Source organism: Lingula anatina, chromosome 5 (genome assembly GCF_051362555.1).
Source record: "Lingula anatina isolate TDL-2025a chromosome 5, LinAna3.0, whole genome shotgun sequence".
Classification (NCBI taxonomy): Eukaryota; Metazoa; Brachiopoda; class Lingulata; order Lingulida; family Lingulidae; genus Lingula; species Lingula anatina.
In genome coordinates, this window is record NC_141771.1 from 7,478,262 (window position 1) to 7,504,873 (window position 26,612).

Below are 26,612 nucleotides of genomic sequence, written 5' to 3' on the forward strand. Positions count from 1 at the left end.
AAGACTGTTATTACAAATCCTAACCAATGGAGTTGTAATTCCATGACATTGCAATGGTCAACCTGTTCAGGGTTAAAAATCATGTTTTCCTACTTGGCACCATATATTGTGCAAAATTCAAATGCTACTGTTTGACTGGCCACACAATGTACCTCACCCAAGCCCAAAGCTACCGATTCATTGCCAGCTTTCAATTATCAGCGACTCTTAGCCTAACGAGGCACTACAGTTTTCTGGCTTCACTGGGTGCCATGGTTTTGTTTTTATTTTATTTTTATTTATTATTATTATTATTATTTTAATATTTGGTCCCAATGGAATGACATCAGGAAGTACTGGGTGGATTTTGTCAATAAATTGATTCAACACATAATGCCAACAAAAACTGAATGCACTATAACTCATTTGTATAGGTCTGATGTATTTATTTACATATTAATGAAGTTCAAAAGATTAAACATCATCAAGCATCAACTGATGCAGAAATTCCATCTGATCATTTTGAGAGGGCTAACACCATTACTGTCATTGTCAGTAACATTAGCAAACATCGGCTGCAATACTGTAACAAAGGAACCGCTTTATTTTGCCTCTGTTCGTCTTAATACCAAGAGCTTACAATATTACCATCAATGTCAGTAATGCCATCATTATCATGAAAAAGTTTCATAGATGTCTACAATGTTGCCTCTCGTCCTCTCGTAACTCAGAACAGCCTTAAGCAAATTCATACATTTTTCTATCCAAAGGATAAAAAGATAAAACCTTTGGCATTATTTTTTTTTCTTACTTTTTTCTTTGAAAATACAATTTTAACATAAACATATAGAAATACATACAAATGTACAATGTTGAGTAAACAGTAAATATTAAGGATGATAAAAATCTAATACATAACAAGTAAAATATGGAGGAGGGGAGGGGGGTCTTTACAAACTGGCTTTTCAAAAGCTCACTATCGATGAATGAACTGTTTATGTGATAAAACAAATATGAAGGCTACATACACTACTCAGCACTGATGCAACATGGAAAAATGGTTAAAAGACCGCTTATTAGGTATGACATTGTGTTAGCTGTCAGGTACAACAGCGAGTTGTTTGTAACAGTATTTTATGTGTGCCAGTGTGTTACCTATTACAGTATGTTAGGTGTGACTGTGTACTATGACACTGCTTTGTAATGTTCACCTTGCACACCAAAATTTGTCTGGGCAAATGTCTTTGCTTTGCCTAGTGACAGAATATTTTGATGAAAACCTGCAGTGTTTGGGTGTGATTATTTCTGGAATAGACTGTATTAGGTGCGCCAGGATGTTGGTCTCCTGTTGGCATGCCAATTTAAGGTGCTCTTGCAGCATGTTCTCAGAGTATATCTATCTATATATATTTATCACTCAATATTCTCAAAGAAGACCCGGTTAATACACCCAACTAAGCAGCATTTCATACCTATTAAAGTTAAAACCTTAACCTAGTATTCCAAGAACTGGCAGCTTCATATAAACAGGAAAAAATAACAGCCATAAAAAAGAACCACAACAGTTTTTCCCCTCTACTCTCCTTAGCCAGCAAATTCAGTTAAATAAGGCATATAATTGAATTCAAAGTACTACACAATGAACTGTGTGAAATTTTGCATAAAACAATTCCTACCTTTAAATCAAAGTACAGTTTTTTAATTAGAGAAACTGCAGTCGCATAATTCAAGAGTTCAATTCCTTCATGAGTTTTATCGATTCTTTTCACAGAAGCTTAGGCTTCCTTTAAATCTGTCCCTGAGATTCTACAAGTTCAATGACATGCCTGCTAGTAATGAAAATCTGCCTTAGTTGACTCACACTACCATATCAGAAATATTAAAGCAAGTAGCAAAGCCATGCCAAACATCTGAAGCAATGGGTAAATGAAACTACTTTTAACAGTAAAGGAAAAAATCACAAATACTCCTAAAAATGTATCAATATTAATGATAAAAATTCTTAATTTTTTTAGACAAGCCTATACTCTTTTCAAGTCGATATAATGCTCTGTTAAATATTGTTTTAAAACAAATCCATTCCTTCCTCCTGTTACAAATGCTCCTGACGGATAGTCGCACTGCACCAATCCGTCCGCTCCCACATAATGGCAGTCACATAAACAAATAGCACTGGTAAGGAAACAAAATCTCAGAAATCTTCTAGGCATCAACAAACACCCCCTGTATGTGTTCCATTCAAATATTCCTCAAAAATGAAAGCCTGTCCACAAAAGAGTTCATCTGAGCCAAACTGAATTAAATAGCAACCAGCACACATATGGAACTGTTCCTTAGCGGTTTGTCAAGTCCGACAATTAGAATAAAATTTCATCGGTCAGCAATAAGCAATAACAAGTTCGCAAATGTTCACTGTCACAAATTCCTTCCCTCAAGGATCACAATCCAAAGTAACTGGGAAGAAAATCTGAGAAAAACTTTTTACTGTCTGTCTGTGCTGAGATTACAAACCATTTTGTGTCTAAGAGAGGTTTTTGTCTATGTCTCACTGTTCTGTGAAAACTTCACAATCAAGTCATTACCTCAGCCTCATTATACTTCATACAAGTTATTACGAGTTTCGCACTCAAACAAGTACCTTTAAAACTCATGAGATCCAATTGTTTTTATAGACAGCAAACTACTGACTAAAGAACGCAAGTAGTAGGCCTCTTCCACTAAAGCGGGAGTCTCTTTTATGTAGTATATCCCACGAAAGTTTGTGCAATCACCTGTCCACAGCTTTTGAAAATCTGTCGATGTGTTTGAAAAAAAAAAAATCTTCCCTCAAATTCTTAAGACAAATCTTTCCCAGTGTGTTCAACCTCTGAGATCTCACCAAAGCAATCAATCAGTACCGCCGACTTCAAAAAGTTCTCAGGATTATTGTGCAAACAAAAATATAATGCGTTGCGAGGTTTCTTTTCCTATTCCTCGTAGGCGAAAAATCACTGACTCTGGATGCCTGTGCCCAGAGGATTCTGAGACATGACTGGAGAAATGACGGCAAACTCAGGGGCAGTGGGAAACTTGAGAGGACAGAATGCTGAGCTGTCGCTGACTTTCAGAGTGAACTTCTTGCATGGATCCAGCAAAGGCTCCTTCACCATGGGTGGCATAGGTGGCGCTTTCCTGAAAAACAAGAAAATACAGCCTGATGTTTAGCATGTTACTAATGTTTTTTTCTTTTTCTTTATTTCTAAACTGGGAATTTAGATATTTCTCACGTGAATGTTCTCCATGTTACTTAATATTCTTTTTTTATCATTATCATTTTTCACCTTGGTTTTCAAATGCCGTGGCATATTTAAGCTTATATAAGGTTTGGTAAAATGTTTTAAAAATAATATTAATTGGTATCAAAAGATTTTATATACACAATTTTTTCATGAGTTATGTTCAAAAGGTTGTTATAGTCGAAGATACTATACATATAAATATATATATACACACATGTGTAAGACTAGGTATCATGCTGAAACATCGAAGTTCAAACCCTCACCTTGTTTCATCCAACAAAGGAACCTTTTCACAACCATCTGGGGGCTCCCTGACAAATTGATAGGACTTGTTTGGTCTGGGGCTGGCTGCATACTTAGACTGGGGATCTGGACTGCCAGGGTCAAGGTCAACTGAAACAGAGGCAATAGGTCAAGGTCAACTAAACAAAGAGTCCAGGTTAACTGAAATGGAGAAATCAATGACAGCAATTTTACAGAATAAAATCACCAATTTTTGTGTACATAAGCCTCTAATAATGTGGGGACCGAATTTGTGTAATTGTCTTTTACCACAAAATTTAACCCGCTTTGGATAATCGCTTTAACAGTTGTAAGTTAAGCATCTGAAGTCTTTGTTAGCAGAGCTGGTGAAAACTTATAAGAACAACTTGACAGACCACATCTATTTGTGACTCATACCATCATATCAACAGATTGTGCTGATTGCTTTCCATAATATATCATTTGCAACAAGCTGCAAATTGAGACTGAATAAAAATAAATGGTATTTTGCTGTCCAGAAAATGTGATCATTTATCATATTACATAATCAAATTGCAACATCCATCTTGTTTCAGTTTCTGTGGGTGTGCCTAGGCATGTTGTAACATGAGGATCTCAAGCCTTGCCTTTAAGCAAAATATTAAGAGCTGTTTTGTTATTCAATACTTAAACTAGAGGATCAGAGATTAAAACCATGAGTACCACCAATGCTTTGCTGGTGGTAAAATAATGCAATAACCTTGGGCATTCTACTACAGAGAACCAGCACACTGCCACACCTACCAGACATCTGAAAACACATAGTACACTGTAGCCAGACCTACCTTTATCCACTTTGCTGCCGTCAGATGTATTCTCTGTTGAGTCGTTCTGACTGGAAGGTCGAGACGAGTCCATCTGTCCAGGAATTATGGGAAATGATGGACTTATTGACTGGGAGCGGCTTCCGCCTCCACTGCTATTCCCACTGTCATTTTCATTCACCACAGACGGTGTTTGCGTGTTGACACTGCGAGTGCCACTGGCAGCACGGAGAAGTTCTGCAATGGGTGCGCGATGACCATCAGGGGTCGTGTCCTGATTCTGTGCGGCATTCGCTGCAGGCTGCACCTGGAGAACACAGGTGAAATAAATATGGGAGAGAAACCAGGTGAAAATGACAGGTAAAAAAATCAAAGAGACAAAAGACGAACAAGAACTGCTAAAATAACATATTTGCCATGAACTGCTCATTCTTTAGTCAATGCATTCAGAAAGTTTCCACAATGATTGATTTCCACAATATGAGATTGTTGTCTCAACTAAACAATTTTACTGCATTTGGTTTTATACTTATTAAATTTCAATATAATAAAAATCATATACCATAAAAATTATGAAAAAAATCCAACAAGGCAGAACACAAACCTTTTCCTCTTCATCTGTACCTTGGATGAAGAATCCCTGAGATTTTAGGACAAGTCGCTCAATTTCCTGGAAAAAAAATCACAGACAACAATTACGCATATTTCAATGAATTGAGGCAACATTCTGAAACTCAGCAATTTACCCTCGAAAAAATTATTTTTCTAAGCAAACTAACAAAATAGTAAATTTATGATAAGTTAAATGAAAAAGTTTTTTAAAAAGTTGGAAAGACATTGCTGAATGACTGAAATCCCAATTATGTAGGCATTGCATGGCCCTTCAATCTTTTAGCATCACTAATGATATGTGCTGGGTGATAGGAACAATGACAAAGTCAGAGATAAAAGTGGACCTTTTGAAAAAAAAATCAACAGCCCATGAACAGGGAGTGTGAGGTCTGCTGGGCATAAATACAAACTACATAAACCCAAAACAACCTGATTTCCTGATATTAAATTCTGCAGACTTTCTTCTCTTGACAGAGCACTTGTTAAGAGAAGTAAGGCCCCATTCAGAATAGGGGACTAACTAGTCCCAGGGGTCAAATATGGCCGACCCACTTGAATACTTCCCCACAGGATATCTATTCAGTGGCTATTAGCAGATTAGATGACAAGCTTTGTAGTGGGTCACCATATTTGACCCTGGGACTAGTTAGTCCCCTATCCTGAATGGAATTTAAGACAAATACCTGATTTAAGCCTTCTACACTCCCCCGCACCCTGGGCACCGCAGCTTTAGGAATGTGGGTGACAGGGATGGGTACAGGCTTGGAAACTAAAATTGGCGGAGGGTTTGTCAACGCTGCGTGGTTGCCATGGATAGGGCTTTGTCGCGGGTTGGGCATCTTGCTCTTCTGAAGTCTTTGTTTGTAGAGCTGAAAGAGAGGCAGAGGAGGATCGTGTTAGACTATACGTGTGACATGACACTGTTGGCTAAACATCTGAAGCCTTTGTTAGCAGAGCTGGTGGAAACTCATAAGAACAACTTGACAGACTATGTCTACATGTGACTCATACCATGGTATCAATAGGTTTTGCTGAATGCTTTCGATAATATAATTTGCAACAAGCTGCAAATTGAGACTGAATAAAAATAAATGGTATTTTGCTGTCCAGAAAATGTGATCATTTATCACATCTCAGATTCAAATTGCAACTTCCATATTTTCCTTGTTTCAACTACTGTGGGTGCACCTACACAGGATGTAATAGAAAAAAACCCTGTCTTGCCTTTAAATAACACAGGAAGAGATGTTTTGTTATGTAAAACTTGAGGCACACCTCTCTCACAACATAAGGCACCTTTAAAGTAAATTGCATGGACCTCATGTGCATGTTACAACTTAATTGCAATCACCAATGTCTAGTTAAAGCCTTTATGTGGTGTGAAAACTCCCTTGATTACGTCCCATCCTTATTACATGTTGATAGCTGTAGTTCAAAACAAAAGTGCTTAGTTTTATTATCAAAGTAACAACTCCCGTATAAATGAACAATCCTGGTCATTAATGATGCGGGTGCTGAAATAACTCTTGCAGGATGTATTCATTTTCACATTCACCTTCATTGTGTAACTGTCCCAGAAATTGTAATATTCTTCTTGGTATTCTTGCTTTATTTTGTCACGTTTTTCTGTAGGTTCACTTTATCCATACGCCTACCAGTGTCAGTGTTAATCAACAGGCTGAACTGTTACTTCCTATTTTTGGTCTCATTATATGTGGCAAGTTTATTCAGATAATCACTGGTTTTTATATAATGGCCGACTATGATCAGATTTAGCCATCTCAATGTACAAAAATGGTTAGAATTCTGAAAGAGCGTGAAGTTTTTAAAAGAAGTTTACCAACTCGTGAGTAAACAACAGTAACTTTTTTTAATTGCACAAAAATATCCATATTTCCATCATTTTTCAGAATTTGCATGAGAGGAAGATTTTCAATCAGGTGAATTTCCGATAAAAAGCACACGCACCTCTTTAAGTTGATCTCCATTTCCCAGAGATGATGATCTTTTATGTCCTTTCTTCTTTTTATCCTTCTCCCCATCATCCCACTCTTCTGGTGTCTGTAAATGAAAAGAAGAAAAAAAAAATGACATGGAAGTTGAGAATGAGCAGACCAAAAAATTAGTCACTTTTCCAGGTCCACTTCACAATGAATATATAACATCACTTGTACTCTCCAGAGAAGACTGAACATACAAAATCATGACATATCACATGGTAGAAGTATATTAGCAAAATATAATGTTAACATCAACTTGTTCACGGAGTTCCAACTGTGAGTTCCAATTCTTGAGTCATGCTATCATTAATGACAATTTGTTAGGCATGAGATTTACATGAGGAGGTACTTGGTTACACAAAATGTATTTTGAAAATAATGAAAATCCATTCCTTAACCCTGAAATTTCGACCTCATGGGCTTCTCAATAATGCATGCTACACCAGGCCAATGATTATCTACACTCCGCCTTCCCACCCCTTAAGACTGAGTCTGAGTTTACAAAGCAAGTTTACAACAAATCTAAAATTGTTAAAAGTAAAATAAAAACACCCCCCTCCCCCCCAAAGAGAGAGAGACAGACAGAAAGAGAAAATAATGAACTGAGCTATTATGCAGCTGTTCTATTACAGCTATTCAATGCTTCTTCCATGACATATTCACCCCTCCTGAAGTCTTTGTGTGCCTTTTCCCACACTTTTAGAACCAAGAGTACATAAAGACAGACAAATAAGTCTTTCCTTTATGTTTTTATCTATTTTCTGTGACTTTGAATAGACAATGAAAAAAAAAAAGAAAAAAAAAACTCACAAGGGAGAAAATATTGTGGCACAATCTATAACTCATTTTGATATAATCAAAATCTGCAAGTCCCCCCCCCCCTCCCTCTCCAAAATATTCCTAGCTTCATAAAGCCTTCAGAGCATGCCGCTGACTAACACAGCCAACACCACAACATGCATGCTCTACAATTGATTGATCTTTCAGCATCATGTTAATTTGTGCTGCAGATCAATCTGACTTTTTATGAGGATATAAAATTATTCCATGGCACGCTGCCAGTTGGCAAGGAGCCAGCTGTATTCTAGACCTTTAGTATATAGCAGGAAAACTGATAAAAATCCTGGCCGCATGACTTGGTAAGGAGAGAAGGCTGAACTTGCAACAATAAATAACTTCACCTTTTCACTACTTCAATCTGATAATTTTCATGAAGCTAGACAAAAAATTATGAACTGTCTAAATATGAGATGCATTCCAGTCAAGTTTCAGACAGTGGTGTCTCAGCTTTGTACTAAAATATCTTCAATTGGCAGAAATTTCTCATCATATACAATACAAGGAAGGGTACCAAACAACACTTAATTCAATGACATTGGGTGAAAAAAAGGGGGGATTAGGCTGGTCCTCTGTGGTGAACTTATCATAATTAGACATTTTATATTACATGGCAGCTGGTGGGACAGCGGAGGGATTGGACTGGTTTTCTGCAGTGACCTAACCTTAATCACAAGGAAATTTAAGATAAAGATAGCACATGCTTAGAGCCCATTCACAACAGCAGACTAACAGATTCGTGGATCAAATATAGCCGACCCATTGAATGCTTGTTGTGCATTCCCCGCAGGAAATCTATTGGGAATTGAGCATCAAGCTGTTCAGAATGCTCTCTTAATTAATCCACCAAAATGGAATGGGAATGCGCCTTCCGCCCCAGAAAGTTGAATCTTCTCAGCCAAGCTTGTGAAGTAGTTCAACTCGTTTATAAAATAAAAGCCAAGACTGGCAGAAATCAAATATGAAATAAATAACACAGCTAGAAGAATGATCCCCAACCACATGCCCTGCTAAGCAATCTGTCTAGTTCATTTCCTGTCTAATTTAGCCCTGATGTGAACATGCTCCACCAGGAGCAAGTCTTCTCAGCAGCAAGACTATTTCTGGTGTAAGGTGTGATTGTTATCCATTCTAGTGTACGAATTATACAGCTGTGTTCACATTTCAACTTACTTAGACATGAAATAGACCAAACAGTATTAAACAGTGCCATGAAATAATCATATGACAAACTTCCCCATTGTAATATAGTTCATCCTAAAAAGTTTCTGTCAAATCTGTTAAGTTTTAAGTGTGTGTGTGTGTGTGTGTGTGTGTGCGCGCGCGCGTGCGTGTTCATGTGTAGGAGTAAGGAAGAAGGGGCACCTTGTCACACCTCACCTGTGTTGTTTTATCTGCCATGTATATACCAGACACATGTTGAAAGAAGTCTGTCTTTGGCCACTGACTGGACAGGTACTGTCCCGTGATCGTGTCAAGAGAACCTGCACGGCGTATGCCCGCAGACGAGGCTGGGCTCCCGCGGACTGGCTTTGGTCTTTCAACTGGAATATATCAAGATAACCTGTGCTGAGGAAATAAAACACTGTTTTCACATTCCAAACAAACATAAATGCCCATTTTGAAATCCTATACCTTGATAGTTACTATGGCCGTTTCTTCAATCGCAGGGAAAAAATATTTTAACTGGAATTTTCATTTAGAGGCTAGTTAAGCACCTGTGGTCACACTCCCTGAAGGCCACTTGTCAGAGGCAGAGAAAAATAGGAATAATAACTCTGATTTTAGCTGGTGGTTGAAAAAATACCATGGTAAATGAGTGTATAACACAGCTGATGGAAATCTGTGTTTAAAATTTTTCTGTCTGTCTGTTTGTCTGTCAACTCAACAAGCACGCACACACACACACACACCAGCATATCAGCAATCAATAATCATGCAGTCAAAGCAGAAATCCATTTCATACTCTATCCTCTATGACTCAATGCTGTTTTTGCCTTGATATAGTCAGAATGCATTGGGTTTCATTTATAATTGTCCTTGATTATGAAAGAAATCTGTGAAAATTGTGATAATCTGCAGATTCTGTAATATTTTACTTACAAAAAAATGATCTTTCAAATACAGTAAGGACATGGTAAATCTAGGTTTTACCTGTAAATAAACTGTTTAATACCAAATCATAAAGTTTTATGTGAATAAGTTCATTTAATTTTTCCAATTTCACACTTTGCTGTTCTACCTCCCTTGCAACTGCACCATTTAATTTAAATAGCAATACCCCAGAAGCAGCTGTTCTATCACCCTCCCTCCTCATGCATTGGGGTCTCTATAGTGTCATTTCCTTCACCCATTCAACTAGTGTTGATTTACCAATCTACTTTACATCAAGCGTTAAATGGCAGCATTAATGTACAAATGTGGCTCCAGTTTAGGATAGAATTCGCATTTGTCTTGGTTCGATCCGGCATACATTTTGTTTCAGCCCATCAGCTAAAATTTCAGTCCAATCGAATGTTTCTGACCACAATCTATATTACACTGACAAAAATGTATAATTCCACACTTTTGTGAGGAAATAAATTGCTTGCACCCATTGGGAAAAAAATCCACAGGTTGTCTGAAGAGAAGTTTAGAATTCCCCTTTAAGCTTGATCTAATTACACAAATAGCCCTGTAAACAGTTTGTTTATCATTTGGTTTATAAATTGTTATTGTTTAGATTGCTCAATTGAGGTGTTTGTATTGCTGCAATTTTGTAACTTAGACAAGAACATCGAGTTACATGCCAGGTGTGGGTCAAATATATTACATTGCAGTCATGGAAGTTAAACACTGGTCTTACAAGTGTTTTCAATACACTGTTCCATGTACTTTGAATGAAGAAATGATTAAATCACAATATTTCAATATCATAGCTCAAAATCAGAAATGTCAAGTGTCATTTTGAAGATTGCTTAATGTAAGGTGATGGCTTTATCTTTGGTTCAAAGATTCAGAAATTCAGGAAGCATTTTGTTATCACAGAACAAGAATTATGACAATCTCAAGTTTTTCATTACATGCCAAGTAGCAAGTTAAATGGTTGTGCAGTAAAATGATTTTCTAAGAAAAAAAATTTATTATTTCATGATACATACTTCATTCACCGAAGCCAAAAATTGAGTTGGGCGGATTGTCTGTCTGTACGACAACAACAACAACAACAGTAGTCTGAGCACAGGAAATTAAGGAAATTATCTGGAATATGTGAAGCCATGGAGTCATTTTGAGTTTATCCTCAGCCAAATTAGATGCATGTACTACTCAGGAAATAAAGGAACAATTGAAAATATGTGAAACAAGATTAGACATTTAGACTTCTGCACTGGCCTAGTTCTCAAACATGGTGCCAAGTCTTTGCTAGTTAATTTTTTTTTTTTTTTTTTTTTGGGGGGGGGGGAGACACTCCTTATTATTCAGTATTTAATCAAGACATCTTCACAAAGTAAGGGCATACTGCAGTCATATATTCGAATGAATAGTGAACTAAGTCCCGATTCGAATAACTGTAGTAGTCTGAATGCGTGAGGATCTCTGTTGATAATGCTTGTCATAATGCTCACTTTCAGCCACCACCTCGCAGTTGGAAATTTTTCCCAGCTCTGTAGCAACAAAATCACATCCAAATCATTTATATCGTAAGTCAACCCACTGATGCCACCGAATGAGCAGATTATGTAACTTGAAATTTCTCATATTTTGCTAACCCCCCTCCCCCGAGATAATATTGTCTTTTAGTCAAGAAGGCAATATCCAATCTAAGTAATGACCCAACATCAGTCCACTTGTGACAGTTCAAATTATACATAATATTGGCATTTTGTCTCTTTTACAGACAATATACTTAAAGCAATATGTGTGCACAGAGTAAGTTCATATATCTTAGCTTTCTTCCTCTCAAATGTGGCCATAAAATACAGCACAGATGCTGAGCTTACTTATGCACCAATTTCAATGCATATCAGACAGTTCACCAAATGTCATGATTGAGATTTCTAACCACAAAAGCACCTTACTATGGCACTTACTTAGGTTTCAAACTCCTAATTAATGAGTTTCACCTTTTCGAGACCCCCCCCCCCCCCATCAAGATTTACTCTATTCAAAATAGTACACTTTTTGCCAAGAACCTTAGGTCCAATTTTACTCTGAAGTATATGTAGCAGTAATCCCCATCTACTTCTCCACCATGACTTCCACAAGAATATATGTAACAGCCCCATATCTATAACAATGAATCCCTGTTTCACCGTATGGAAAATATCAGCATGTGCAGTAAGATAAAACATATATATATATATAAACATAACCCAGGTAAATGTCTGAAAATAGCCCCGCCCTACCTCACCTCTATGCCCCCCCCCCACACACACACACACACACACACACACCTCTTTCTTCAAAAGGTGTAAAAATTAAAACATAGGGTTTGATAACACATACAGTACTGATACAAGCACCATGCTCCTGAGAACCACTGAATACGTGTACAGTCATACAAAACATTCTTGGGTGTATCTCCACTATCATTCTCAAAGCTTAACCCCCCCTAGCCCCCCCCCCTCCCCCAGTCCTCCAGCCTTCTCTACACAAACTCAGCAAAGTAACCCCAACACACGGCTATACAGCTACATATTGATCCAGGCCCTGTGCTATTGAAAACAGCAGTATTGTATTAGCTAAGACCAGCTGAACAAAGCAACTTTTCTACAGCCCCAACACCAACCAAGCTTTGGTGTGTTTGTATGGGTATGTAAGTATGTGTGTGTGTATGTGCCAATTCTGTTCGCCTTTTAGTTTCAAGAATTATATATGAAATCATTACTAACAAGGCATGACCAGTTTCCAATAACAGACGGTGTGTGTGTGTGTGTGTGTGTGTGTGTGTGTGTGTGTTGTTGTTGTTGTTGGGGGAGGGGAGGGGGGAGCAACTACCTCTCACAGATATTGGGTGGGTGTTTTCTTTTTTTGGATAGGAGGGTGTTTATGACAGATATTGGATGTCAGATGGGGCTGACAGTACTAATGCCTGATATGAGAGAGAGAGAGGGAGAGAAGGAGATATGCTAGCTTCACTTTATTATCTATGCATGATAACCTTTTTTATGCCATAGAGCAACACAATTTCACCAGAGTCAAACTTTTGAACTGAACAAATCACACATATGGCTGAAAAATGTGAAATATTTTCCATCACTAAACTAAATCTGATCAGGCTTAGTATCTGGCTAACACTCAGGGTATTCTAGTCTTCACTACAACCACATGGTATCACAGCTTACTAATCAGAACAGTCTGTTGGTAAGTATATAACTACATGTACATCCTAGGATGTGAATGCCCAGGTTGTAGGTTCTGACCTAGGGGATGGGAAGAAGCCTGATCACAATGTGAACTCTGCTGGGTTCAAGCACAAGCCGGTTTTTAAAGTCAAAACCACCATGCTATAAGTCAAGCAGCTCTACCTCCCCACAAGCTTCTCTCTGATGTTTTGCACACAGAAGTGCTGTGATCTCCTGCCCCCCCCTGCCCCCCCCCCCACTCTCAAACCCAACTCCCAAGAACCATATCAAGGTACCATGAAAAATTTACTGCAATCCGTAAGAACAAGTAAATCTTCATACATTTTTGAAAATTCTATTAAACAATAGCATTTCGCATGACAAGCACTAGCTACAAAGTTGATTGAAATTAGTCAAATGTCACTTGCCTTACCACATGCTGTGGACAGTTTATTAAATGGATGCACAAGTTATACCCTGCTCATGCAGTCTCCCAAACTCACTGAAACCATAAACTGGACTGCAATAATTTGAGAGCACGTTGGCAACACAACCCCATCTTGCACTTTTTACCTTGAAGTTCGTTTTCCATTTCTTCTTGATTTTTAAATTAAAATGCAATTTGCAACATTGCATTCTTCTTCATCTCCTTTTCTTTCTTTAGTAATGCAAAAAGAAGAAAAAATACTTTCCAAGTGAAAATATGTTACAGAAATAAAGCACTGCCCATGCACAAATAAAAGTATGTCTGCAGCTTGAGATTCTCACCTCAGAATTAAAAAGAAAAAGTATGTCATGGTCACTTCATGGTTAAATGCAGACAGATAGACATAAAAACCTCACCTCCTACAACCTAAATTATTTTGCATTCTCCTAATAACACGCAAGTCACGAAAAGGGTGCCCTTTCTTTGAATCTGCGCTAAAACTGGATCAAATTAATAATAGTGTAACGACTCACAAATAAATGCACATCAAACTTTGGTCATTATCTGAGGCAGACAAGCATAAATTCTGAGAAAAAAAAAGTAAGACACAAAATAGTGACCTAATTCACCTAGTTTCTTATTAAAATAGGACAAAAATACATCTTGAGGAAAACAAAGCATTCAGCACGAGTCCCTGCAGGGTTAAATGGATCTATGAAGAACAATAATTTCACTGGGAATGAACCTTCAGGTTATCGAATGTATTATGAATGCTCTCATGTGACATTGGGTGGACAGTGTTTTTCCAAGTTGTTCCAACTGTGAACACATCCAAAAAAAAGTTCACATAAGTTACGTGGCTCCTTACATCTACCATTATAAGATAATGTAAAATAAATTGGCCCAGTTATAAACACAACCAAAGTGAACTGTCTCCATTAACATCCACCCCCTCATTCATGCAGACTAAGCCATTACCAAGCACCTGATACTCCACCATACTTTATCTTAATGTATTCCTTCAGGCTATGTTGCCTTGACTCATTTTGGTACGACCAATCTGAAGTCATCATATTCCGATCAACTCACCACAGACAGCAAATCCAATCTCTCTATTATCCCACCTACTGTATCTAACCGCCTACTCAAGCTGCTAGAGGGTACGTAACGGTAGTCAGTTACCCCCTAGTTACTGGAGGGGGCGTGCCAGACCTGATTACACTGAAAGCACTTTAGCGAGAAGCCCCACAGAGTTAGATCGATCCATCTTGTACTATGGGTTTAAGGAAACGCGGTCTATAAAGTTCTTTATATCTAGCTGTACATTAATCTGCTCTGCGTCATTCTGAGATACTGGCCTTCAATGGGCTGGCCATAATGTATGAAAGTCATCGAAATGGAGGCCCAGTGCTCACATTACCAGCGGACCAGCGTTGAAACTAAATTCACTTTGATTGGCCCAAACAGCCAGCTGCGAACTTGTAAAAGGGTATAAAACAGTGGCGGATGGAAGCCATCTTTCAAGTCTTCCCGAAGACGGTCAGAGCTTTTCAAGTTTGTACTGAGGGGCACCTAATTTTTTCTGTCGGACGATGGTCAAAAATGGAGGATTGATCAGGTACTTTGAAAGTCTTGCCAGAATATATGGATCCGCCCCTGCAAAGCCCCTTGAAAGAACATACTGCTAAGAAGTAATGACCAGTTAAAATGGCAAAAAGTGTATTGCACATTGTGAAGGGGGTAGGAAAAAGCCTAGACAGACCATTTGGGAAAGAAATTACTAGTAATTTTAGTTCATAGGATGGTGAAATCACAGTCTATGGAATCTTCTTTATATTCATGATTGGATATCCTTCAGGTCAGTCAATTATCAAATCTCAACTATGGTTTTTAGCTGCTGTTGGACGATTCTATTATTGCAACTTCAAATCTCCATAAACTTGCAACTGCAATGTCAATCTTGATCGGGTTACCATTAAAAGTGACTGTTTTTCTATTTCTGTAAAGAAAATGAATCACTTTTTCTACCTAAAAAACAAACTGAATCAGTAACATTTACTGTACCATGTATGTACACGACAAACTGGTTCAGTGTGTGACCAAGTGCAAGTTGATTTTTTCCAATTTTAGAACATGAATCATTCCATTGTAATATTGAGCAAATTTCTGATAATAAGGCACGATCTGGTTAGCGATAATGTCATGAATAGCTTGTATAGTAAATATGCACATTCACACACCGTCAGAAAGATTTTCACTAAAAAAAAAAAAGGATTTACGTCTGGTTGTAGAAAAATTGTTTGTTCCAATCCCAAATGATCCCTTATATGCTCGAGCATTATAAGGGATAGAAGGGATCAAATAGAGAGAGAAGGATTCCATGGCAAAAATTGCATTCAAGTGTTTATCATCTGAAAGCAGGACTAAAACACTCTTTGTCAATACTGTTGTGAGCGCAGCCCTGTTCCAGGCAAGCAAACAGTAGTGGGAGGGTTTTCATTTCATAGACGAGTCTGTCAAATACCACCTCTAGTTATGAGAGACTAATGTCACACCCACGTCAGGTTTTTTATATCTTTCCCTTTTTTTCTTGTGGTGATGGAAAACATTCACTTGGTTTGGAACAAAAAATGTTTAATAATTCAAAAGATGGTAAATGCATCCTGGCTTAGTTATCTTTCTAAGTATTTGGTAATTTAGAAAATTTAGTGGGTGGGTGGGTAGAAGATGACAAGAACTGCAATTAAGGTTTTTCTTTATCCTATAGTCAGATTTTTTGCCTTGGGAGAGGAGTACATGAAAAGTGACGTGTTGGAGGGCATTTAATAGTCATTATTGTAAACTAGAAGAGTAGAAATCAGTATATATATGATGATTCAATTTAATTTCAACTTCAATTATTTATCACCCAACTTAGTAATATGCTATCAAACACCCCATTCCCATGGGCACTGTTGGTCTACGTATATTAATCCAAATCTGCAGAGACTCTTGCTGAGCACAATCAACTAAATTGAATGACACGCCTCCTCTATTTTCCAATGTACTCGAATATAACCCGATTTTCAGTATTCTACTCAGTGCCAGAATAGCATTATTGAAATAGCACGGTATCAAGTTGTGCTGTAACAAGTGAATTGTAACTGCACCTTTTGTTCTCGTCTGAGCAAATTTATACAGTGCACAGGTTCTGAAGAAGAAAACACTGGTAAAAGCAAAGCATGTACATTGTTAATGAGCACAGAGAATGCATCAAAGCCAGAGTTGGAAAAGCCTGCTATGTAATGTGAATAATGAAGTAAAAACATGATGGTTACAGTAATAACAACATGAAAGCCGTGACTGTGCTGATTCAGCTGTAGAAATCATAGGACTGGATAAGCACTTTTGCCGACAGGCCAAGTCAATTTCCTCCCAATTCGGTGGCGTTCTTAACCGGAATCTCTGACAATGGAAATAATCAAAAGAGTTGAAATCCCAAGGTGCGTGGTAATTTTTACGTGATCTGGGGATTGTTTTCCAAATGGATTGTTCATTAACAGCTTCTAGTTTCACCAAACATTCAAATGAAATTGAAAATTGGCGTGGGGACAAACTGTGAAAACTTAAGCCTACACTGTAACACACCAGTACATTAGCATTTCATTAATAACGTCCTGGATGGGTTGGTACGTGGGTTATAATTAAGTAATAAAGTAATGAACTGTTACTGTCTTGATATTCATTTTTGCTATAGTCTGTCATCTGGTTTTAGCAGTCTCATTTTTGTGACAAAGGCCCAAGCTTGTCTGCTAACCCCCATTTCAAATACACAACTGGTCAAGCTATTCAGTGACACTACTGTCAAGATGACCAATTCCAAATGATGTCACCGGCCCTGGCTATCTGATGAAGTCAGTTGTTTCCCATTTAATTTAATGTAGTTCTGATTGCAGCTTTTATTCACAGCACATGACTTCAGCTGCATTTACACTTACTATAACTCAACCCTTCCATTACAAAAAAAAAACTCAAACCCTATTCGAAACCCAACCCAGGTCTGCCTGGTGATGTCATTTGGTCTTTTCCAGGTCTGAGTCTAATCATGATGTGAACATGGCCTTCATACTGCTATACATGCACACACACACAGTCCTATAGCACTATGACTACACACTAACATCCTATAAACCTTTTCAATTATATAAAATGCACATCTGGTAAGACCTTGCTTGCCTTCACACCTTCTTCTCACTAGTAAATAGACCACTCATACATGCTGGAATCCACCTTAAACTTGTACAACATGTATTTTCTTAATACACATTTCCCCCTTATGACTGTATCTCACACAGCTGTGTGCGTGCCCCTGCTTGAAATGAACAAACCAGTTTTATTTCTCTTGGTTCTTTGATATCACGGTTAATATGTAGATCATAATATCACAAGTACCCTACGGTTTATATGTAGATCATAATATCACAAGTACCCTACGGTTTATACGTAGATCATAATATCACAAGTACCCTACGGTTTATACGTAGATCATAATATCACAAGTACCCTACGGTTTATACGTAGATCATAATATCACAAGTACCCTACGGTTTATACGTAGATCATAATATCACAAGTACCCTACGGTTTATACGTAGATCATAATATCACAAGTACCCTACGGTTTATACGTAGATCATAATATCACAAGTACCCTACGGTTTATACGTAGATCATAATATCACAAGTACCCTACGGTTTATACGTAGATCATAATATCACAAGTACCCTACGGTTTATATGTAGATCATAATATCACAAGTACCCTACGGTTTATATGTAGATCATAATATCACAAGTACCCTCCAAATCTACACATGCATTTCCCATTCAGCCTGCCTACTTATTGGTATCACTATGCACATATATATATGTAGCACATGATGATATACATAAGTGTGCATGCATGTGGACTGTCTGTGGATACTGCTGCCACTGAAGGAAATAGTGTCATGAAGAAAAGGTGGAAGGGAGTCACCATCTCTCTCTCTCTCCCTCTCTCTCTCTCTCCTGCAATTATTATAAATTCGTCAACTGTCCGGCATCAAGCAAGAGACTCACCCTGGATCTGACCAAGGGTTACCCCCAACCCCCCTTTGGACCTTTGCTTCTCACGCTTTGCCCTTGGGACTATCAGGGGTTGACAGCTATGATACACTGTCACAAAGTATAGGGGGAGGACGAGGGGGGAGACCGAATTTAACAGTTTACCCCCCTCCTCTCTTGCAAAAATATGGTTTATTAGTCAGGTGACAACATAAACAATGCTCTTTAAATATAATGACATCTGATGAAATTTCAGAAATTCAAAGTATCTTGCACTATTTTGTATTAATATAAGTATGGCTTTATAGCTATAAGGCCATACAGAAAAAATCAACATTAAAAATAAGGAATCGCACCAGGTTCAAAAATTACCCCCATGCATCCCTAGGCTATGTCCACACATATACAAGTTTCTATGGGTATGCTATATGGGTCCATTTATTCACAAGTGCTTTGCCAAAATGCATAATTTCACCTTCACTGCAAATATATGGGCATATATATATATATATATGCTTAAATGTTGATGTAGAAATCAACATATAAGGTCACACTAGCATGTTAAAGCTAAGTAAACTTATCCTCCATTCATATAGGTATACAAATAGATATATGGACAACCTGTATAAGCCTCGTGTATTATCCAACTGTGCCTGTTTTCTATTCTACACACACTCATGCACGTATTCGTGTTCGTATACACATCATAGTTCACATTAGTCAGTGAGATGTTAAGTCGTGTAAGTTTTTCCCAGCTCCACATGTGCTATGAATAACCATCTTGTGTAACCTTCTCAATCCTTGTGTTATACTATAACCATGCTTTTCCTCACATACCCACTGCATACTGTATATATACATGTACGTGTGTATATGCTCATCTTCCTACATGTACATTACCAGGTTGCAACTAACATGCAAAGTTTAAATTAAGTGCTTTCCCAATCCTTCAAGTGCAAGATGCAGAACTAATTTTTTTCACCACTCCCCAAGCTGGTCACAAAAAGGACAGCTTAAATTAAGCTGAAAGAAATAAAGAACTTGAAAAAAAAAAGAAAAGAAAAAAGTTCACAAGCGTGTAGGTAAAGCTAAACACACTGACAAGTTGGCTGGGAGAAAATTATCTGCTTTCTACATGTGTGTATAAAAGAGTAATCTATATAAGCTGTGTGTTCCGTAGACATGCTTGTGCTCACGTCGTCTGCTGTGTGCATGTGCACATGTTGATCTACAACGTGGTGTGTGTATGTGCATCACTGATAACAGGCATGGTTACGATATCTCCCCCATCCCTCTCCCTCTCTCTCTCTCTCTCTGAAAAGCCATCAACTTGAACCCAGCCAGATAGATATATATAAATTATAAATGTACTCCATATTGTCTGGTAAATAAAAAGAATAAGAAAGAACAGGCCACTTTTGGTAAATGGTCTTTCCAAGCACTTGCCACATCTTAAATGCACAACCACTTTACTTATAAATTTATACATATATATTTACCAGGTCAGAGTCAAATCAAAAATGCACAAATATCCAAAAGTTTAATTTAAGATAACACCAATTAAAAAATAAATTACGAAAATAATCAAAGCCCAGAAATACACAATCAGTAACGCAAATATTAGAAGGGCTTAGGCTAATGTAGTCTGATGTCTTAATTTAGCTGAGGCACAAGACTGACAAAATGGACACAATAGCTGAAAGGGTAATCTGTACCATTCTGTAAAAATGGCCACTGGAGGGTGTAATAATTCTAAATTCCACCATAAAGCCTGAAAATATTTCATGATAGATGTTTACAAGCAGACCAAATGGGAGCAGTGGTTTATCCAGGGCTCGACATTAGCGCCTGTTCGCCTGTCCGGGACAGGTAAAAAATCAGTTCGGACAGGTGAAGTTGCAGGGTTGGCTGTCCGACGGACAGGTCATGCTTTGTGAGAAATTTGAAGCAAAAGTCTTTAAAAAAATATATTTTGTTGCATACTAACGTCTTTTATTCCCTTCCTAGACGGCATTGAAAAGTGACCTACTTTTGGCACAAAACACATGCAGTCGCAAAACGAAGTCTGAGTAAACTTACCGCCAAATTATGAAAGAGAACACCCTCCAGAACTTGATCAGACAAAATTTATTCACATATCAGGTTCTTTACTTTATATTTATTTAGTTCAAAATCTACGTGCTCTAGTAATAAAGACCGTTCCAAAAACAGAAACTACACAAGTACTGTGCTGCCTGGGTACAAAGCCAGATTGAACTGGATGAACTGGCTATATCTAGTTCGTTGTCAAGGCAACATACTGCCTGTCAATCAAATACGTTGTATGCTATCTACTCACTATAGAAAGTGAAATCTTTTGGACTGAAGATCTTGTTGAAATGTTGTTTATTTGCCAAAATATAACCTGAAATTGTGTATGATGTTTTCTTTAATTATTTTAGTATCACCTTTGTTATTTACAGTTAAAAAATAGTGCTCAGCTGAAATATGATAAATTAACATTGCTGTCATGTACCAGTATGATATTGATGTAAGGAAGAAATTAGTAATAACAAATATGAGAATTTAAATAAAAAGAAGGGGAACATTTTATATTGATTTTATTTAATTCATATATTAAAAAAAATCAAACACATGATAACCCAAAAAAGAAGTTAAATTGTTAACAAAGATATAAGTATTATAAAATGAATATTATTTAACTTTTCATTGAACTATATTCAAATATTATTAATTTTGAATATTTTAATAAAATTAATTTAACAGTACCCCCCTCCCCACTTCCTGCTCAGGGTATTTTTTTTTCTTTTTTTTTAGCTGTGGTTAAACTTCGTGTAATCTGTTATCAAATTGCAGATTTACAATTAGTAGACCCTGTACCCCAAATCCTAGGAGAAGCCCTGATTGGAACTATGTTAAATCAGACTTAGACCCCATTTCCAGAGATTAGATCGATCTACTTTAGATCAACCTAACTCCCTGGGGGTTCACGCAAAATAGCTGTCAGCCGGGCGGACACGAAAGTTAATTTCCCCCTTACAGCTTGTAGTAGGTGGGACGGACATTTAAGCCGGATTATCTGACAGTGAGACTCCCCGCGGGGATAGGTCGATCTAAAAGCTCTGGGAATACAGCCTTATATGCAAGATTTAATCTTCAGAGGTTCACAAGTATGAAAAAACAACTTTTTACCTGAAAATAAATTCACTTTAAGGTGCATTTTCCCAGCTCATTTGATTGAGTATTTTGGTAATAGATACATTAAATGTATGACTACACATTTACAAAGTTCTGGATATGAATAGAAAAAAAAATATTGGTTTTGTTGGACAGGTTGGTTTGAAAATCGGACAGGTCAAATTTGTGACCACCTGTCCGAAGGACAGGTGCTCATAAAAGTTAGTGTCTAGCCCTGTTATCACTTTTATCAAGTCCATCTGTAAACACTGTCACATGGTAAACATGACAAACCAAGTTAATGACTTCACCAACCAGGATTCCCTTTTAATATTCCTTCATATTTATCTCAAATGATTACCCAACTGGTATGATATCAAACACTTTGGGCATAAAGATGAAAGCGTTTATCTATGAAATTGAAAAAATGGCAATATCAGCTGTATCAAGAATGTCGTTCTTGGCTGCATGCAATAACGCAAGGAACCCTTATTACCAAACTAAAATTGGTAACTTATGATTAACCAGGCATGTCATGGAACTGTCAAGACATTCAAACCTGGTTTATCCTTAACTGGAATAGTCCAACTGACAACCCTAATGAGAGTCATCCACCAAAGTCTTGTCAAGTGAGATTTTGCAAGATTTCAGAGAGAGAGAGAGAGAAAGAGAGAGCGAGAGAGGAGGGGAGAAGAAAGGGTAAAGGATCTGAAAATCAGTCAGGCGATCTCTAGTTTATGTTGGACCAGATAATTTTTTAACTGAGTCAATGATAAATTTTGAAATGTTCAATGTCTGAGTCCTGATACAACCCCATACATATAGCGTCACACATTTGCTATAACAGTTCACTTGTCACAAAGGATATTGCCTCGTATAAAGCAGGTCTTCCTACTCCGACCACAGAAACCTTTACATTAGAGTTACTTTCACTTGTGACATGAAACATTCATATTATTCTGCATCTCAACTACACAGTGCAAATTGCGGAAAGCAGATTATGTTCCCAGTGACTTTTAAATCTATAATATTTACAGACTTTTGTCACACCCTTTCTGAATTGTCACAAATATTGTGAATTTTTCGAGATGCCCCAAAGTTTTGCCACTGAGCCATAAATCTGGTGATATGACACAGAATATGAACAGCAATGAGGCAAACTATAACCTGTGAGGTGGGACAATGAATACAGTTAGTATTTATCCATGGATATTTTTCTGATCACTTTCTTTGAAGTGCTGCCGAAATAGGCTGTTGCACAACAGTACCAGTTTTTCATGTTTCATCTGTCTTTTTGTATCACTTTCAAAGCCGATGTCTTGAGGGATTTCCATAAGACATCACATGCCTCAAAACTATCAGAATATCACCTGCGCAGAATTTCCTTTAATTATTTTTTTATTTTTCATTTTGACCTTACTCTGCATGAGCGTAATATTCCACAATTGCACACTGTTCATATTTTGTGACGTGCTGAATAAATTTACGCAACGGCAGCATATCCTGCTAGTTGATTAACAAGTAGATGTGACAATTTTTTGACGACACAAGTGCAAGTGCAGTCTGTCACATTTAGAGCAATGGCAGAAACTATATTTAGTCCACATTTTCACAAGATATCATCTGATATTTATTTAATAAAAAAGCAGACAACAGCAAGTTATGACTTATATTAATACATAGGCCTGTGAGGATTAAGAACCCATATAAATGACTGAAGAATCAACTTCTATTTCCATATTTGCCAGTTGGGTATAGAGTCAAGACAACACCCACTCTATATATATTCTCCTTAGCTGAACTGCAGTGTCCTCCTTATATTAAACTATTATTTACTTAAAATGGTGAAAATAAACAAAAGTTTGGGTAAACTTTTTTTTTCAACTTAGAAGACTTGTTGTATACACCTGCCCTTCGTTTGACTTCACAAAAAAAGCTGTACGAGGTCAATGTTATGTTTCCTTCAGGGGTAGAATCAAGAAGAATCAGTGTGTGCCATTAATGTTCTAACACTTACACCTCAAAAATAACATTACAATGTAGAAAACAACTGCTAAAAATTATTCATAAAATATCAAGTTAAAGAAAGAGGAGAAATTGGAAGGATAGGTTTGTGACAATAATAGTATGTGCCCTGAAGACATTCTGACTCAGCAATATGTTCATGACAACAAATACTGTTTCAACTTTTTTACAATGCTACAGTGTTTATCAACATCATACAGGTTCACATGATCGTTCATATATCTGTCATGACTGTGTGTTATTCTGGAATCAGTGCTATCTCCATATACATGCATGCAACCTGGCAATTTCTAATGAACATACGTCACTCAATCAATCAATTGCTGTTCCGTACCAAGACCTTGCAAGCATCCACATCTGTCTCGGTGAATATTCCACACTGTCACGATCAGGAGTTTCGATAAAATTTATGAAAATTACAACTGTATGAGATGGTGTCACATGTTCAATGTTACACAATGTAGTAATTAGCAAGTTAAAATTGGAAAAAAGCCCCTTTGCAAGTCAAATTAATTACGATAAGACAGAAGAAATTTGACATTGAATAAAAATACCAATCCAATATCGTTACTCAAATCCTGAAGTAAAACAATTAATTACGAAAAGAGGTGAAATTCTCGAATCTACCGACATGTTTTTTTCTTACCTTCCACACCTCGACGTGGTTTCGAGTTATAATGGGCATTTAATCTTAACAATCGGGTATAAATCCGAAAGATAGTGAAAGAGTAAACAAAATTCTAAGGGGGGTCTCTCAGGATTTGCCACCAAATGGAAAATTAAGAGAATTTGATGCAAAATTTTATGTGACCTGCAACCATACAAAGGGAAAATGGCGGACGTGTCATTCGAGCCGGCGGCTCACTCCACACAAGTGGGTTACCTTTGTGACTGCTTGGCGACCCAGGGCTGCGTCTTTCTGGAGATAATCTGTTAACAGGGGATCGTCTGGACTTCACATTGTGTCCCTCGCTCATCCATGGGGAAGTTGGAGAGGAGCTAGGGCTTCCTTTTCTTCCATTTGATCGGGTTGGGCTACCTTGCATCAACGAATACGGCAGGGTAGCCTTCATGGGCCCTTGCTTTGTGGAGGGCGATGCATTTCTGCTCGGCCTAACCCGTTGTGGCGTTTGCCCAGACATTTTTGGTGAAGTACCCAGTTAGATGAATGCTTGGTTTATCTTTCAGTAAAATATCAGTCAATTTGGTTGCCTAAAATTCTTAGCAATAGGCCAAAAAGTCGGCCTTCTTCTACGCGGCTTCCATCGGCTTTCTCGGCAATCTTCCAGCCGCAGAAATATTTCCCCTCAACACAGATATCACGTGATCAAAATCTTAACCTGTGATTGGCCAAATATCTTAATTTAATATGTTAATAAGGTAGGGATTCCCCTCCTTCTTGCCCTCATTGCGGTATTTCAGCTCGCTCATTGGATATTTTTGTTGATTTAACTGGAGAGTAAATAAGTAAACAATAGTTGGTCCATTGTGCGTGCGCTGCTTGTCAAAAATTGTTTACGGTCAAAGCAGTGACTTCGGTAACGATGGTAAATAGACCGGACATTTTCTGTAAGGCGTTATCTTTACCTGTGAAATCTGACATCAGTAATTTATCTGGGGCGACATATATGTATAGAAAAAAAAAAAAAACTCACACAACTAGCCTCATTTGGTAAGTCTCATCTAATGCATTTTACCAGTTAGAATATAGATTTAAAAAGAAATTTGATCACTTTAGAAATCTAGACAGGCAATTCTCATATAAACTATAATTTTTTTTAATCATGGCAAAAAAGAAAAGAAAAATATTTGAAGTAGAAATAAGTAACTTTGTTCCGGTGGTCTGAATAGTGATGAGGTCGCCCGTCGCTTTGCCTCATTTTGCGCCGTGTACAATTGCGACAGATGTGCTGATGTTCAACTACCACATTCTCTCTCCCGAGGCATATCCACGACTGTTTGAAGGGGGGCCGCGGATGCGAAGCCGCCCCCCCCCCCCTCCCCACCACACACACACACACACACACACACACACACACACACACACGTGGGGTTCGGGATCTGCAGTAATTTAAAGGGGCGACGGTGCCTTTTGATACGGTTTAGAACTATGATTCACCTAGTCAAAATTCTAATTTCAAGAGGACACCATTGGTGTGATTTTTTTCAGAAATGGAAAGGGGGGGGGGGGTCGGGACCCCTCCGACCACCGCCCCCCTCCCCAAATCCGCCATTGACACTGATGTCATTGGTCACATTGTATCACACCGCGACTCACTTGAATCTCAAATATGTGTAATGATATTTATTCATTTATTCTGAAAGCAGATAACACAAATATTTCATACCGGGTTGACAACAATTCAGTTAGTTAAAGGGTTTGCTTCATGCCGTCAGAATGGCCTGAACGGAACATATTCTTCAGAAAACATGCCCAACTAACGATATCTTTATCCAAATACACAAATTAAAAGCTCATTTTGTAAATTTTTGGCTTTAAAAAACGTCCTATTTGCTCGGCCTGGGAGTTAATGAGCTACGTGGTCACGTGGTCCAATGACGACAATCGAGCCACTGGAGAACAGAGCGTGCTTAGCTGTCAAACTGAGCTGCATGGTCTACCTGTAAGATGACTTCTCTGGCTTCTTATAAAAGTTTATACTCATTCAAATCTCTTACCCGAGGGGTCTTAATCCTCGTGAAGCTGTGTAAAACCATTTCCCGTCTAGTCATTTCTTTAACAAGCATTTCATTATGGTTATCCCAAGTTGTATAAAACACTGCATTTGAATGAGTTAAGGGAA

The 26,612-nt window shown here is 37.7% G+C and overlaps 1 protein-coding gene across 1 annotated transcript; it reads right to left on the reverse strand.

Annotated features, from left to right (window-relative positions):
* Nucleotides 1–401: 401 nt before the first annotated feature.
* Nucleotides 402–25,118, reverse strand: LOC106181131 (glucocorticoid-induced transcript 1 protein). Its single transcript, XM_013565429.2, has 8 exons — nucleotides 24,692–25,118; nucleotides 9,154–9,317; nucleotides 6,905–6,997; nucleotides 5,620–5,805; nucleotides 4,929–4,994; nucleotides 4,346–4,631; nucleotides 3,521–3,650; nucleotides 402–3,150 (listed from the first exon to the last, which is right to left on the reverse strand). The coding sequence occupies exons 1-8, from the start codon at nucleotides 24,948–24,950 to the stop codon at nucleotides 2,967–2,969; spliced, it is 1,368 nt and encodes a 455-aa protein (XP_013420883.2). The 5' UTR covers nucleotides 24,951–25,118; the 3' UTR covers nucleotides 402–2,966.
* Nucleotides 25,119–26,612: the final 1,494 nt, after the last annotated feature.